The sequence below is a fragment of the Pezoporus occidentalis genome, unplaced genomic scaffold (assembly GCF_034315485.1).
Source record: "Pezoporus occidentalis ecotype Australia unplaced genomic scaffold, CSIRO_AGI_Poc_V1 ctg130, whole genome shotgun sequence".
Lineage (NCBI taxonomy): Eukaryota > Metazoa > Chordata > Aves > Psittaciformes > Psittacidae > Pezoporus > Pezoporus occidentalis.
This window is the reverse complement of record NW_026913104.1, coordinates 2,947,469-2,964,107: the sequence shown is the minus strand read 5'-3', so window position 1 is coordinate 2,964,107 and position 16,639 is coordinate 2,947,469. Positions and strand designations below refer to the sequence as shown.

Below are 16,639 nucleotides of genomic sequence, written 5' to 3'. Positions count from 1 at the left end.
AGTGAGAATCTCAGCTCTGCAGTGTTGATGGTGCTGCCTTAGATGTTTTGGAGCTGTGTGAAGAGCAGTGCTATGCTACACCTTTCTGAAGCAAGGGAAGAACCCAGCCTTTGTTCCCAGCCCTGTCCTGCCTCACCTTGGAGTAGGTGGCTCCATTGATGACTTCTCCTTTCCGCATCCAGATGATGGAGGCTGCTGGCTTGGCGTTATCTGCATGGCAGGTCAGGTTGAGGGGGTCTCCTGCTCTCAGGCTGATGATGGGACCCCCCATAATGACGGGATCATCTGGAGGAACTGCAAGGAAATAGGACAGAGGAGACACTCATTTGGTGGCATTAAACCAACCTTCCTGGAGTTTCCTATAGGGTCTGGGCTGTTGGGACTGGACTGTGACCTCTCAGACCTCTGCAGCTGCCTGTGATGTGGTTGTGGCAGCTTCCAACCCATCTCACCATGTTATATCTGGCTTGCCTTTTGCTGCTCACGTGAAAGCTCTGCCCCAGATCTGAACTAAAGCTTCAAACTGGCTGACGTTTTAGAGGGCCCATGGCCTGGTTGGCTACCTGAGCCTTGCAGTAATATGAAGGGTCAAGCCTGTGGTAGAGAAACCCACAAAGAGCTATAAAATACCCCAAAACCTCTGGCCTGGGATGTCCCTGAGCTGCAGAATGTGAACAGATGGGAAGTATTTGAAGGAAATATCTGTGCTTGTTGATGCTGCTCTTCTATTCTTCCCCAGGTAACTATAACTGGCTGCTGCTGGATACAAGTGCTCTGACCCCTGTTCCTCTGACTGCAAAGCTGGGAGCTAGGTAAGGGTGATTTGGGGGAGAGGTGCAGGGAGCTGGATTTGGACTGTTCCCTATTGAACTCGGGGGGAACAGCTTCTATGGGCATCAGGAGCGTTGTCTCCAGCTGCCTTTGAATAGGGCTCTGTTGGTAGCGCTCTGTCACAGTGGGATGGAGGAACCCCTGAGCACTCCCTTGCTCTGCTTTGATTTCCCTGTTGCTTTCCCTCATTGTCTGTGCTGTCTCACTGCACAAAAGGTTGTGAAACTCCTCATTCAGACAGGTTCCCTCTTGCCATGGCGTCTTTTAAGCATCTTCCCCCTGTGAAAGCTGGTTTTGCCAGGGGTGCCAAGGACATGCTTAAGATCTCATCCTTCCTTCCAAACCACCTCAGCCTGACAGCCTGTGTGAGGCTGCATCCTCATTACAGGACACGGCTTTGCTGATATCACACAGTCCCAGGGCATCTGTTTCTTGTGTTGGGAAGCACTTCATGCCAGAGACAAGGAGGGATGGAAGCAAGGATGAAGGGCACTTAAACATGTCTCCTCTTCTGTGACTAGCTCCTGAAGCCTGCCATCCCCAAGCAGTCTGGTGTGATAAGAGATGGGAAATTCAGCTGGTGAGAGGGGAAAGAAGTCTTCTCCATTACCCCAGTTGGGTCTACTCTAGCCAAGACCTACTCTGAAGAGGGATGATACATCTCTATATCTGTCAGTCTAGCTGCTTACAACCAGATCCTTTGGGAAACCAAATGCTAGCCTTACTACAGATAGATGTGTTGCCCACCTACCTTATGGCTTGTTTTAGGAGTTCTTGGGGCACATGTGGTGCTGAGAAGCCAACAGAAATGTAGAGGGGACAGTAGGAAGGCATCCCTGTTGCAACCCGTCTTTCCTAAGCAGAAGTGCTCATGCTAGTGAAGGATGTAGGAAGAAACTGCTGCTTCACACCCAGCTCAGAAGGAAGCGGCAAAGCCTCCTTCCCTTCAGCATCCTCACTGAGGGGATGCACTGGGGGAAAGCTGCTGGTTTTCCACCAAAGCAGAGGTGCTTTGGTTACAAGTCAGCACCTCTACCTCCTCCCTGAGCCATGTAAATGGTGTCACAGTTGGCCAAAGACCCCTGTGAACCCCCCCAAAGCATCTCCTGAGCTGCCCTGTGTTTTAGCTGGTTGAGAACTGCTTACAAACCCTTCTTTGGCTCTTCCAGCTGAACCAGGGAGCTGGGAAGGGATTATGTTGTGTGACAACTGGAGGTGGCTGCCTGCATCAGCCCGGGATTTGTAGGCAAGGCAGATGTGCTGGATGCACACAACGATGGTCACACATGCGTCTGCCAAACGCTGTGAGTAATGGGATTTCTCAGCTCAATGGGTGGAACCCAGGGACTGGAGGCAGAAAAGCTTTTCTACACGGATCCAAAATGTACTTTTTCAGGCTACAAGATTGGGAAAAAAAAGAGTGAAAATCTGTGGTTTGGGTTGGCTGCAATGTGTCAGGCCTGAAATATGAAAATGTGACAAAATCTGCTTCATTCTGCTGCTATTTAACTATTATTTTCACTTTAAGAATTCAATGGATGAGTTTAAACTGTGTAAAAAAAACAAACAAACAAAAACAAACTGGTATTTTTCAATATTCTTTCACCTCACTGAAGCTATTAATTGAATTTGACCTCAGCTTGTAAACTATTGGAAATTCATCTTGTGGAGCAGGGGAAAAGGCAGCTCATGAGCTGCTCTCTGAAGAGCAGCCTGGAATTAGATGAAGGGAAAACTTTAGTGGGAAGTTTAATAATCCTGACAGATGCCCTGCAAGTGGCTGGTCATTGGCTGATACCTGAAGACCCTCAAAGCAGTCCTGCCTGTCCCTTAGCTGCACATGGAGCCTAGGGGACACCATGGGACAATTTAATGCAGGTGGACATTGAGCTATTTGCCTTGTGTCAGAAAACCTTGTTTTCTAACCTACTGTTTTGCTCCTGTTTCCTCTTATTGGGTTAGCAGCAAGACTTGAGGAGCTGTTTGAGGAGGACAGAGAATGGGCCCTGATTACATCTTCCCAAGTAAGTGGTTATTATCCCCCAGTTATTTGTATAGCCATGAATTATTGATGGTCTCCAGGCTCACTAACCAGGGGACCTGGCTGGGGAGGAGAGGGGCTGATGAATAGGAATCAGCAATGTCTCTCAACAGCTCTAACTCCTCCAAAGTGAAGGGTGGATGTGTATTCCTTCCCCCCTCTAACTCCAGCTTGGAGAGGAAGAGGAGGAAGGGAAGAATGAAGATAAAAAGGGGAGAAGAAGGAAGAAGGGAAAGCGAGAAGCTGGTAGCATAGAACCATGATCCATTATTCATCCCCTGTGCTCCCAGGACTGGTTATTATTATAAGGCATCACTACAGAACCTGGTCTCCTAATTTTTAATCACACAAATGTAGAAGCACCAGCCTTTCTGATTAATACAGGGATATAAATAGGAAGAGTTGTTTGGGATTGTGTGTGGTTATTCCTGATGGCAGAGAAAACAGAGTTAACCTTTACGTGCCTGGAAGCTTAAACAGAGAATGAAAGGGAAGTGATACATGCTGGCTCAAGCCTGTAAGAGTAGGAACAAGCCAGAGAGATGGATGACAGGACACATTTGAGGTGAGGATCCAAACAGATTATCCCCAAACGGGCACTGCACTGAGACCTTATCACAGAACCATCATAGAATGGTTTGCACTTAGAGCAGGTTGCTCCAAGCCCTATCCAACCTGGCCTTGAACACTGCCAGGGATGGGCAACCTGTGCCTGTGTCCCACCACCCTCATAGGGGGAAGTATTAAGGTGAGAGGCCCCAGCAGAAGGTCTCCTGCTCCTCCCAGTGCACTCAGGACCTCAACTGAAGAGCTGGTCATTGCAGATGAAACTCCCTAAAGAAACAGAGACCAGCTTCTCCCCATCACCCTCCTGTTTCCTGCCAAACCCCAGGCTTGCTGAGCATTCTAAACCAGCCTTGGCCAGGCATTAACCTGCTCTCTTGTAGCTACGGGCTGTGTGGATGAGTGAGGACAGCCCGTGCTCTCTGCTCCTTGCCTTCCAGAGTGCTTTGGGAAAAGCAGGCTTTCTATCAGCATAAAGAAATACAAATCAATGAGCAGTGCTCTGGGGCTGTGCATTCAGCAACTCCCTAAATGACTTGGCTAGTTAGAGGCTTGCTTGAACACAGACCCACCCTGCAATGCTGAATTGTATGATTAATCAATGAGACCATGCAGAATTAGTCAGGGCTGGCCTAATACCCCAGGCTAACGTTGCACTGAGGAATAACCCAGGTGGCTCTAAATGCTCCTGGCATCCAGGCTGCTTGAGACAACAGGATCCTCCAGCAGCCAGCTCCTGGAAGTGGAGAGAGCAAAAAGCCCTCCAGCCACCAGTACTTCTTGCCTAATTAAAGCAGATGGCTTCTTGCTGCTGTGATTGGTGCCTCGCTGCTGGGTTTGTGTAGCCAGCTTTTTGGGACAGGGTTGAGAGATTCAACCCCAAATGCTCACTGCTTGGTTGGAGAGGGAGATAGTGAGCAGCTCAGGGGATTGCTCCCAGCCATGTATCTGCAGGTAACATTCAGCTGGTATTAGGCTCAGCCCAGCATGAGGAATGAGATCCCTTTGGTAAGGCATTGCTGGTGCACTGCTCATCTTTCCTACAGGGTCTATGCCATTCAAGTCCCTGGGTCCATCCTGCACGTGTGTGAAGAGAACAGTGAACAGAAGATGCTTCTGGTGACCACAAGATGTTACAAACCATTGGAAGGTGCTCCCTGGCCCCAAACCTCACAGTCTAGTGTAGACCAGAAGCATCCCCAGCACGCCACAGTGGTTTACTAACAGTGCTTGGGCTGGCAGCCTTCCAGTGAGCTGGCACTCTGGGAACACAAGGCCCCATGGAGATGATGATGAAGCCAAGCTGAACAAGGGTTATGTTTGCTCCTGTACTTTGTGCCTGCTGTAAGCAAGCACTGGGGACCCCAGGGAGGCAGCTTGCAGGGATTCAGCTGACCCTCTCATGCAGAGAGGGTGGATCTGGAAGCTTTGCTCTGGTGCACTGTGGCGTTTGTGTATTCAGACATCGCATTCTGGCCTTGTCAAAGAGGAATGTTTGCCTCTAGTAGACAAGTCAAGCTTGTGAGGGCATCACAGTACACATGCTCTGGCTGAGGCTGGACTGCTGCTAGGAGTAACTGCAATACAAAGTGCTTGATACCTACAGGGAATAGCCTCCCCTCTGCTATCCATGTATGATTTCCCCACCAGCCTTGGGGGTGTTCTGCAGAGCTGCTGCTCCACATGATGCCCTTGAGATCCTGGTTGGGGTTTGGGTGCACTTGTGGATGTTGATCTTGGTTTAGGATAGGCAAAAGGTCAAAGGGAAAGAGCAGCTTTCCTATCAGGTGAGATCAGAAGAGATGGGCTTGTTTAATTTGGCAAAGTGAAGGCTGGGAATCTCTGACTGGTTGATGCAAAAGAATAAGGAAAGGTTGGGAGAAGACAAGGGAAAAAGCAGGAAAACTTGGACACTGGGGGAGAAAGAAGGTTCTGTTTCATCACGTACCTAAGATAGCTTCACAGGAGGAAGGAAAGGGGGTAGAAAACACAACTGCTTTCAGGATGCAGCTTGGTGCACCGGATAAGGGAATCCCCTTATAGGGATTGTGTTTCTGGCAGCAGTTTTCCAGCACACTGCCTAGGGTCTCACTGTATTATCAAGCCTGAAGGCTATAAATTGTGAGGGCCTAAAGCACTGCAGAGCAGCTTACAGCTACATGAGTGTTCAGCTTTTTCATTTATCAGGACTTCACACATTTAGGATTCAGATTTCCAGCAGCTCTTCAGAGCTAGGAAGGATATAAACAGGCTCTCAGGTTTTGTCCAGCACTTTAAAGGCTGAGATTTCACTGTGTCTGAGTGCTGTCACGGGTTAGGTTTTTCCAAGGCAGCATTAACTGGAGACATGGCAAGTCTTTGGGGCTTGGGGAAACCTGATCCTGGACTGCAATCGCACCTTCCCCTCAACCATCTTGGTGTGCATCTGTTCTACATCTCCCCTTCCTGGTGCATTTAGGATTGCAGATGAGGAACGTTGGCAGGTAAGTCAAAAGCAACAACCCAGGGCAAGTGATCTGAGTTTACAAATGGGGTTAGTGACAGGGTTGAGAGTCCTGACTCCAACTTGTAATATTCCCCCCTCCAAGCATGACTGACCAGGTATTCCTTTGCATCCTACATCTAAACCTGGAGCCCATTCCTGCCCACAGGCTGCTCAGCAGGGTGAGACTCAACCCTTCTGCACGGGAAACAATCCGTGTCCTTCCCTACGCAAGGCAGGCTGGAAAGCATTCAGTTCATGCTGTGCACTGTCAGCTTACAGAGGCCATGCTGGCTGCGGGGTAAGCTCTGGCACTGCTTCAAAGCACACGGTCCCCTACCCGTCTGCCACCAGCCTCTGCTCCTGCTGGGATTGGCATGGAATGGAAGGATGGCTGGTTGGAGGATGCCTGCATGACTGGCACCCTTCCTGCACCTCTCCCATGCCAAGCTCTGGCAGGGTCACCCACCCTGGGAAGGCAATTGCATGGTCTGTACCATACAGATGAGTCTTAACAAACTGCCCTGGGTGGCTCAGGGGTGGATAGAAAAAGGAGGATGCCTTTTCCTGGTGGAAAAGGAGCTGGGGGTGCTGATGAGTGGAGCTGAACAGGAGCAGCTTGTGCCAAGAAATCCAATGGCATCCTGGCCTGTATCAGCACCAGTGTGGCAGCAGGACCAGGGCAGTGATTGTGCCCCTGCACTGGGCACTGGTGAGGCTGCACCTCAAATCCTGAGCTCAGTCCTGGGCCCCTCACTACAGGACAGACATTGAGGTGCTGGAGTGGGGCCAGAGAGCGCAATGGAGCTGGTTGCAGGGCCTGGAGCACAAGTGTGATGGGGAACAGCTGAGGGACCTGGGGGGTTCAGTCTGGAGAAGAGAGGGCTCAGGGGGGACCTGATTGCTCCCTACAACTGCCTGAGAGGAGGATGAAGCCAGGTCTGCTCCCAAGGAACGGGACAAAAGGAAATGGCCTCAAGCTGAACCAGGGGAGGTTTAGACTGGACATTAGGAATAATTCCTTCCTCAGAAGGGCAAAGGTATTGAAACAGACTGCTCAGGGCAGTGGTGGATCAGGAATCACCATTCCTGGAAGTGCTCAAAAACTGTGTAGACAAGGCCATTAGTGACACGGGTTAGTGGTGGCCTTGACAATGGCTGCACTTGATCTTAAAGGTCTTTTCCACCCTGGATGATTCTATGTCTACAGGTCCTCTGTCCCCTGCATCCAGCTTGCTGCTGGGACCTCTGCTGCCTCATTCCTCTCTCTGACCCAAGGGAGCTGGGCCTGGACAGCCTGAGAAATGCAGGGCATGTGTGGGTGCCCTGGGAGAGGTGCCTGAGTGCAGCGAGTGAAGGAGGAGAGGAAGCGGATGCGAACAGAGCAGCCTGGGGAAAAACGCACTGAAAAATAAATCAAAGGAAACCAAGGGGAGCAGGGAGAAAAACAGTGATGAAAGTTTAAATAGTGCATCTCTTCCCTGAGCCTATTTGTCTTGTGGCACTTCGGTGTATGTGTGTCTGAGCTGTAGCAGCTATGTTGGCTCCTCCGCTTCCTAAGCACACACAGGGATGCTGCCCTGGCAGGAGGGAAGGGTAAGAGCTCATCACCCAAAGCAGCCTGCATCCCTGCTTCCCTCCTGCCCATCTGCAGCTGTGATGCACAGACCCTCATAAACTGCTAATATTTCCCCAAATCTGTTCTTTTCTCCCCTATCAATTTACTCTATTTCTAGCCACTGGAAGTCCCACACGTTCCCAGATTGCTTTGGGTCAGCGGTCTGGGTTTCTCCAGTGGAATGGTGTCCTGCTGGAGAACGCAGATTAATCAGGCACAGCTAAAGCTTTGCCTTTATTTAACTGCAGCAAAGCTTTGCCTGGACTTGCCAGCTCTGCTCCACTTTCCCACTGTGCCCAGGAGGGGCTGATCTTGCCCCACCAAACCCACCTCATGTTGAGCACTATTGCTGTAATACTCTTCGCTTTTACATGCTTTTTCCTCCTCTCTTCCTAAAAGGCCACAGCTTTCTCATGTGCTCCCTTTTCAGCCATGCCTGCCCCCCAAAGCACTTGGCTGTTATTATTGCTCTCCTGGATGTGGCTGCTGAGATTTGTCACTGAGGAAACTGGGAATAGGAATGGGGTGAGAAAAAGACAGGACTTTAGGCCAGACTGGGAAAAATCCACCCATCATTGCCTGTGCTAGGGTGTGAGATGTAACTGCCATTTCAGAGGTGTGTTAGCTGTTGCTGTGGTTTTGCTGAACCCACTGTTTGCACAGCAAGTGAATCGAGCCCAGGGGAAGGATGAAGATGTTTCACCCTTGTTAACTCTGGGTGATGGGGAAGATGGTGTGCAGGACTTTGAGAAGGCAGCACTGGCCCTGCTGCTCCCCATGGACACCTTGGGTGAGACCCACCAGCCACTGGGAAAGCTCCTATCTTGCCTTTTCAGCAGTGGCAAGAAGCTCTCTTGATTCCACCACCTGCACTTGGGCACAGAGACATGGTCCCAAGCACTGGGCTTCAGCACAGATTGAGTGTGGAGAGATGGAGAGGCTTCCAGGACCTGTCTGTGATGGAGATGGGCTAATGTGGGATGAGGTAAGGATGTGGGGTGTTGCTTACAGCTCACCTCTATGCTGTGGCTGTTGGTAACAAAGTAGAGCCGTGTCTGATCTATCCCTTTGCAGCACCTAGACCCAGCCAATACTTCTCTTTACAGGTCAGCAATTGCAAGTCCTTGGAGATCCCACTTTCCTAGGTGGCAATGAGCTGTGTGTTGTATGGAGTGATGTTTTTTCCAGCCCCTGTCAGGGGAGAATCCTGCTCAGACCCCTGGTTGTGCGGCTGTGGAGGAATCCAGGGCAGCTCACGCCAGGGAGACCCACCAGGGAGATGGAAATACAACACTTGGCTGTTGTGAGACAAGGACGGCGCACACAGGGGTAAGCTGGGAGTGGGAGCTTTGATCTGGGTACCAGCCAAACCCTCCTGGGTGGAAAATGACATTAGAAATTACAACTGAATGCCTTAGGAGGAGACTAATTCCCTGCCATGCCCTAGATCTGTCAGTGCTGTTCTTCACTTCCGTCTCCCCAGTACTGCACTCGTGCAGAGCAGTTGGACCCAAATCTACTGTAGCATCCAGCATGGGGGGTAGCACAGGTTAGAACACACTTCTTGCCCAACATAAATGGCCTGACCCTCTTACACAGTCTCTCACACCCCAAATCCTCCTGCTGTTGTGCTGGAGAAGGTCCTAACCCCATTCCCATCATGGGACAGCAGGACTCCTGTGGCATGCCATGAAACCAGCTGCTAAGTCAGCCCTGTTGTAGCTTTCCTGGTGCAAAAGTGTCATTGCAGCCCAATACTCTGTTCCAGCAAACAAGGAACAACTCCTCCAGCTCTGTTTTAAGTGCTGTGCACAGCATTTAGAAATCAAGCGAACGACCCACTGATGATGCTCTCTAGACGACATGTCCCATGCGAGGCTTGCTAAATGCCAGCTATGTGCCTACATTGCAGAGGTCACTGCTCTGTTCCTTCAGCAGCAATAAGGGCTGAGCAAATCATTAGGGATGAATCCAGCAACCATCAGAGGGCCTGGATCGATGAGCTGCGATGCCTTATCTACAACAGTGGTGGGGACAGATGTGTTAGAGAAAACCAAACCCAGCCCTTCCAGGATGGAGCACGATCAATCACAGCGTTCCCAGCATTGACATGTGTCTGGGTTCAGCCTGACTCTGGTTATCAGACAGCAGCACAGCTCCATTGCCCTATGGAAAAGGTTCAGCCTCGCAGATGCAAACTCTGCATGCCCTTGTCTGCCCTCCTGTCCCACTGAGACACTCCTGAGGTCATTTATCCCTGCATAAGGTCCCCTTTTCTGTGATAAATTATACAAGCCTTTAAAGTTCTGGTCAGAGGGAATTCCCCCAGAGCTGCTGTTTGCACTCAGGTCCCCTCTTTGAGGCACCCCCACCAAGCCAGACCCATTAGTACAACTATATAGTAGGAGAAAAATCAGGCTGCAATGGCAGGAAACCATCCTGGTGTCTGCTTAGAGGTAGAACCTTGGATGGATACACAAGAGGGTAGATTTAGATTAAATAATAGGAAGAAGTTTTCTTTAATCTGTTCTATAATCCTTTGGGTTTGCTATGTTTGGGTTTGTCTGTGACAGGAGCACACAGATACAGGGATCTGTATCATCTGTAGGGATGGGGGTGCTTGTGTATGGCACCTTGCAAGGCAATGGGCAGGTTCCCTGGCGACAACCTTACTAGAAATGGTGGTTTTGTGGGAAAAGATCTAATGAAAGGTGGGCAGTGAAGAGAGAAGGGACTGGAGTGTGAGGAAAAGAGTGAACAAGCCAAGCTGAGCTAGAGCAACTGCAGATGGAAGCAGAGCTCTCAGCTAACTGCATCTTCCTTGCATCTCCTCCCAGCCCACCCAGCCAGCCAGACCCTGACTCTCACAGAAGGCAATGGTGTGTTATGATTTCCTACCACCCCAGGTGAATTGATTTTGAAAGATGCTTTGCTTTACGAGCAGTTTCCAGCTTGGTGAGTGTCAGTAGTAGAACAGTGAGATGTGGGAGGTGCTCGTAAGCTCACTGGGGATCTTTAATTCATAAGGTACCAGAGCCCTACTCTTGCTGCAGGACATGGTGTTTCCTTCCATTGCTGTTACCTTAGGCAGGAACCACCTCAGGCTGCTCCAGAATCTGCTCCCAAAAGTCTTTTTTCTAACTAGGATATTGATTTTTCCCCCTTTCCTTTTTTCTCCCTTTGACTGATGGTGTGTTCCAGAGCCATGTCTGCTTGGTGGAATTTTAGTCTTTTTTAATTAAGGAATCAATAGCAAAAAAGGCAACAACATGTCAGCGAGGGACACATTTTGGTCAGGGATTCTTGTTCCTCTTGGAGGGTGATGGTGCATTTGAGCTGGGAAATGAGGCGAGGAAAAAGAAGGGGAGCAAGCATAGGGTGTGAGTGACGATTCCCAGGAGCTCCTGCAGCAGAAGGAGTTGTTTCCTTCTGATTTTGTGGTTGATAGTTTTTTTTTTCCTTGCAGTTCCAGATATTCTGCCTCCATCTAAGATCCCTGAAACATTATGGGCTGAAAAGCAGCAACTCCCTTAAGCCTGGTCTCCTCCACAGACACAATTATTTATCCCCTGATACTGCCTGCACAAAGCCACGTGGCCGAGACAGCGCTAACTACATCTCAACTCCCACCGTACCAACTACCTGCTCACCTACTGTGCTCAAGCAGGAACAACCCTGGTCAGCCACAACAGAGCAATCTCAGGAGGAAGCAGTGTGGACGGCATAGAGCCCATCAGCAATCTCAGCCTCATTACAAACAGTGATCCCCTGACACGGAGCAGCAATTTACAGGCACCATTAGCCTACGCCAGAAACAAGAGAGATGCCGAGAGTGGCCTGCTTCCTGCACCTCCTCTGTGCCGCACGATTCGTGAAGGATAAAAATAATGAGCTGGAGTGTCTCAGGGATGACTGGCAAGTACCTGGGGGCTGGAGTTCCCCCGATGTGCTGTCCTCACCTCCAACGCTTTGAAAGCAAAGGAGAAAACTTTGCTGAGCAGCCAACTCTGAGTGGTGAGACTGAGGGCCCCCGCAGCCTGTACCTGCAGGGCTGCTTGGGGATGCTGCCTCCAAGTGTGCTGCTGCAGAGACAAGCCAGGCTTTGGGTCTCCCCTCCTGCAGCAGGTAGGACTTGGCTCCTGCTGTCTGTTTCCTCCATCATCCCGCTCTGAGTGGCCTCTCTGGTTTTGAACCTTTAAGGGACCTTAGAGCTCATCCAGTTCAGCTTTGAGCACTGCTACGGATGGGGCAGCCACAGCTTCTCTGGGCATCCTGTGCCAGCACCTCAGCACCCTCACAGGGAAGAGCTTGTGTCTAAGAGCTCATCTCAATTTCCCCTCTGGCAGGTGTTAAGGCCATTCCCCTTGCCCTGTCACTGCAGGACCTTATCCAAAGCCCCTCTCCAGCTCTCTGGTCAGCCCCTTTATGTAGTGGAAGGCTGGGAATGAAAATGACCTCAAACAAGGAGGTCCCTGCACTGAGAGCTCTGCTTCCCACCCCAGAGAGGGGTCTGTGAGCACAGAGTACAGCTGCTCACCCAGAAATGGGGTCCGTGGCATTGCCAAGGGAGATCCCATGGGGCTTGGATTGCTTTTGAGAGAGGCAATGCCTTGCTCAGCTTCCACAGGGTGGAAGGGATGGGCAGAGAACCTCTGCCAGCTAACTCAGCAGCACCAAATCTGTGCTGTGCTTGACACATCATTTCTCACTCTTCTTATAGCCCAGATCCTAAATCCATTTGAAAAGAGGAGTGGAGCCTTCCATCAGAATAAAACCGACATGCTTCTAGTCCTCAGTATTGCAAAGCCTCAGAACATGACCCTGGGATGCTCCACCAGTAATGGAGGCAAAGCATTTTAATTGTCACTAGAAATCCCCTCACATCTTCACGCAGTCCCAGGCCTTTAGGAACCTGACATCTGATTCTGGAGTGCCTCTTGTGCGTGGCAGCTGTTTCGAAGCCTCCCTGTGACAACATTCATCCTGGTGCCTCCAAGCAGCAGGTTCACAAACAAACCCTCGCCACAAATAAAGGGGGTCGCGCACATCTGCACACAGCCCTGTCTGCATCAGGGCTTGGTTTGGGGATTGCTTGGGAAGGGAAAAACACTGAGGAGTTTTTCATGAGCTTCCCAGCTCTAAGCAAACTGTTCTATCGGCCAGGCTGTGGCTCATTCTGGCCATCTGGGTCCAGCACTCACCTTGGTCCTGCCAATCCCTCTCAAGGGGCTCATGCGACCTAATTCAGACCATGGTGGGACATTGCGATCCTAATCTCACCCCACCAATAGTTAGCTTTGTAACTATTTCTCTGGCTATTTCATCTCCAACCCAAACAGAAAGGTGTACCCTGCCTGCTCCTTTTGTCCCTGTTTGTTCAGAGGGGTGGATGAGTGTCACTGGACTCCGCAGGGATGCCCAACACTGCGAGCATCGTAGTAAAACCAGGGATTAACGCACCGATTCCTCCACCCTCCTTTGCTCTGTTCTTGCAGCCTGAAGCATATGTGTTACGGTCCCAGGCAGCAAGCAATTAGGGCTGGGGATCCTAACCAGGAAAGGGGTGTGCAGCAAGGCGGAGAGGTCAGGGGAGCAGGGGTACATTAAGTAAACATGACTCATTACTGTGGAGAAAAGGAGGATGCTGCTGCTGCCCTGGCCTTGGTATTTTTACCAATTCAATTAACTCTTTGTTGCGCTGCACTAATGCAAAGGCAGGCTGAGAAGAGGGAGAAAAACTTAACTCCTGGGGGGGTGGGCTTTGATTTCTCCTCTTTTATACCCTCCACGGTGCCTGGCATGGTACAAATTGACTTGAAACCTGGCTTGAGATGGCCTCCCCTCCCCAACAACCCCCTGTTCTTCTTGCAAGTACCCCCCCTCCCCAGTGCTTGCCACTTTCTAAGAGTGATTTTCATGGAAGAATCACCCCCAAAGCACAAAGTATTGTTAATTTTCCCCTTCACTGCAGCAAGGCAGTGGAGGAAGGAGGTGGGACTCCAAAAGGACAGCCTAGTCTGGGTGCCACGCTGGTTAATTCACAGCTCTCGTGAATGCTCACGTGTGATGTGAATAGTGAACACTCACTTCCCTTCCTGATTCCCCAGGGCAAGACCTGTAGGAGGAAAACCCTGTAACACAACCGTCACCAGCCTCATCTCCCACGAGCTGGAGCCAGAGGAAAGGACATACTTGGAGTGGAGGAGTAGGAGCAGCACAAACATCCTTTGGGGGTGGCTCTGCCTTTTCCACCTCTCTATATTGGTACCTGTCCCTGAGGGATCACATGTGCCATCACCATCCTGAAAAAAAGGAAGGTTTTCCCCCTCATTTTAACTCACTCATTTCTCTTACTACTTCTTTTTTGAAGGAAAGAAGTGGAAGAAATAGGACAAAACCTAAAACCTTCTCAAAGACGTCATGTGAGCTTCTTCCACTGAAACAGGGGAGGAAAACGAGAGTATCTTCACCTTTCCACTGCAAAAGCTTTCATCCCAACCACTGCAATTTTAGTGAGCATCTTCCCGAAGTCCAGCTGAAGGATGCCCTATGTCCACCTCTCTCAAATGCTGATGATATGAACAGCATCCTTAGCTGCTGCAGAAGTTCCACCAGCCACTGCACTTGGCCTGGTTTTGCACATAGAATCACAGGTTGGATTGGCAGGTACTGCCTAGGTGGCATTAAACCACAGTGGAGATCCTGGATGAAGAGGAGAGCCAGGAGCTGGCGAAGATGCCATACAGGACCCCTCATTCAGCACGACTTTGACGCAGAGAATTAAGGATGAGGTGATCAAGTTAAAGGTGAAGAAGCTGGTGAATAAGATGCTATTTGCAAAGCCTGTCAAATTGATGAATTTGAACTAGAAGGATAATTTATCCAAAGTTTGGGGCAGAGACAGTATTATTCATGACCTCTCCTACTCTATTATTTAGGATAATTCAGCCTTCTGCTCAGGAGAAGCAAAGCAACAGTCCCCATAACCCACCCGCACTGCCACAGCCACGTCTGCCTGCATCAGCTCTCTCCTAGATACCTACAGAGTCAACCCTCCCAGAAATCACACTGAGCTCATCAATAATTCACTTTGTGCCGAAAAGAACAAACCCTCAGCTCACCTGATGATTATTTTGTGGGGCCCACTGCTATTAAACCAACCTCCAAATTCCTCCTTGCGTGATTCTTCCTAATGCCGAGCACCAGCTGTCACTTCGGACGTATTAAGACGTGCCTTAAGTGCGAGTGAGTGCTGGGTTTAGCATCGCTGGGGGAAATCCATCCCTCTTGCTATTGCTCTGAGAGAACTCATGCCCTGAACAGGAAGCGTGTGATGAGCACTTTGGGCTGGATCTCGGCGCAGCAGAACCTTCAGCAAGCTTATTAACGCTCGGGGGGAGGTTTGGGTATTGCCCTGTAGTTCTGTGGCTTGCCATTATCACAGAATCATAGGTTTGGGTTGGAAGGGGCACTAAAGCTCAGGTAGCTCCAACCTGGCCTTGAACACCACCAGGGATGGGGCAGCCACAGCTTCTCTGGGCACCCTGTGCCAGTGTCCCATCACCCTCATAGTAAAGAACTTCCTAATACCTAATCTTAATCTCCCCTCTGTCAGTTTAAACCCCATATCCTGTCCCTCCAGGCCCCTCTACAGCTTTCTTGTAGCCGCTTTATGCACTGGAAGCTGCTCTAACATCTCCCCTGAGCCTTCTCTTTTCTACTATCCGAGTGGGAGGAGGCTGATGAGCAAGAGGGAGATGTGAAGGCAGATTTCACAGAGAGGCAAACCAGAGAAATGGGTTGTTGCCACTTCCCGTATCTTTTTTGCCCAGTCAAGTACCTCAATCAACACAGCGTTAGGAACAAACCCAGAGGCGGCTCTGTGGCAGGAGAGAAAGGGAAGCAGCTGAAAAAAAAACCCCTGTATTCTTAATTTACTCCAGTTAATTTTAGCCTAATTTGATCACAATAGTCCTCTGCAAATATCAGCCCTTCTTTAATAAGTCAGCATTCGCCACGGAGGTTGCAACTGCAATGTAATCACCCGGTGTATCATGAAAGACTTTCTCTGTTAATTGTTAGGAGGAACTGGAGCCATTCTGCAGCAGGTATGGGATTGCAAAGAGAGATAATTATAACCAGATCTAATTAGTAATTATAACAGACCTCTCCTAGAAATTGCTTTTTACTTAAATATTCCCCCAGTGCTCCTAAAAACACTTTGCTGGTTGCACGTCACTGTGCTGGGACAAGGTGTGGGTCCATCTGGCACCCGGACCCACATCCTCACCCCGGGATGCGATGTGCCCTCAGCACAGGCTGAGGGAAGGGAGCAGCGAAAAGAAAGCGCAGTGAGGCAGAGCTGAGACAGGAGAGGGTGCTCTCGCTGCAGTGATGGAGGCATGGAGGGAAGCGGGGTGTCCTGCTGCTGGGAATTGCAGGGTGAGGGTCCTGCTGCCTTGATCCACATCCCCAGGGATGCTTTCCCTCCCCAGAGTGGCATAAATAATCAGACGAGGTTTACAGAAGATGGGAAGAATAGGAGAGAGATTACATGGACAGCTGGGAGATGGGTGGTAATGGTTCTGATTTCATTTCTCTGCCATGTTAATGGACACAACCCTCCCAACCCTGTCCTGTGATACAGCTCCTGTCACCAGGAGAGAGCCTGGGGCTCCCGGCCACTAACATACAGCACAGCACATCATGGCAGATGCCACACAGCAGCACAGGAGATGTCCAAGCCCAGGGAGGCCAACTGGCACCAGCACACATGGTCTTGAAAGGTACAGTTTTGTTCCAGAGGACGTCTTGCCCAAATCTTTTTTTTCACTTCAATTGCATCAAAATCCTTCATTCCAAAAGGGAAACTTTCCAAACCTCTGCAGTTTTACTCTTCCATTCTTCTTTGTGCCTTTGCACCCATCAAAGGTACATTTGAGTAACACTAGGAAGCAAAGTACCTCCAAGTCCTGCCTAGGGAGCGGAGCAGAAAGCTGCAGAGCCACAAAGAGAAGCCTGTGTATGAAATCTGTGCTCCAGTTCCAGCAGGCTTCCTGAGCCTGAAACCCCTCTTCCAGCTTTCCTAGGGGCATCACCCAGG

General features: G+C 50.2%; 1 protein-coding gene across 4 annotated transcripts in view; it reads right to left on the bottom strand.

The window, feature by feature from the left end:
* Positions 1-16,639, bottom strand: part of KIRREL3 (kirre like nephrin family adhesion molecule 3) — a 270,390-nt gene that overhangs the window by 38,620 nt on the left and 215,131 nt on the right. For all 4 annotated transcript variants that reach the window (XM_062608784.1, XM_062608786.1, XM_062608787.1 and 1 more), the window contains one exon: positions 137-294. In XM_062608784.1, coding sequence (XP_062464768.1) covers positions 137-294 — 158 coding nt within the window. The remainder of the gene's footprint in view (positions 1-136; positions 295-16,639) is intronic.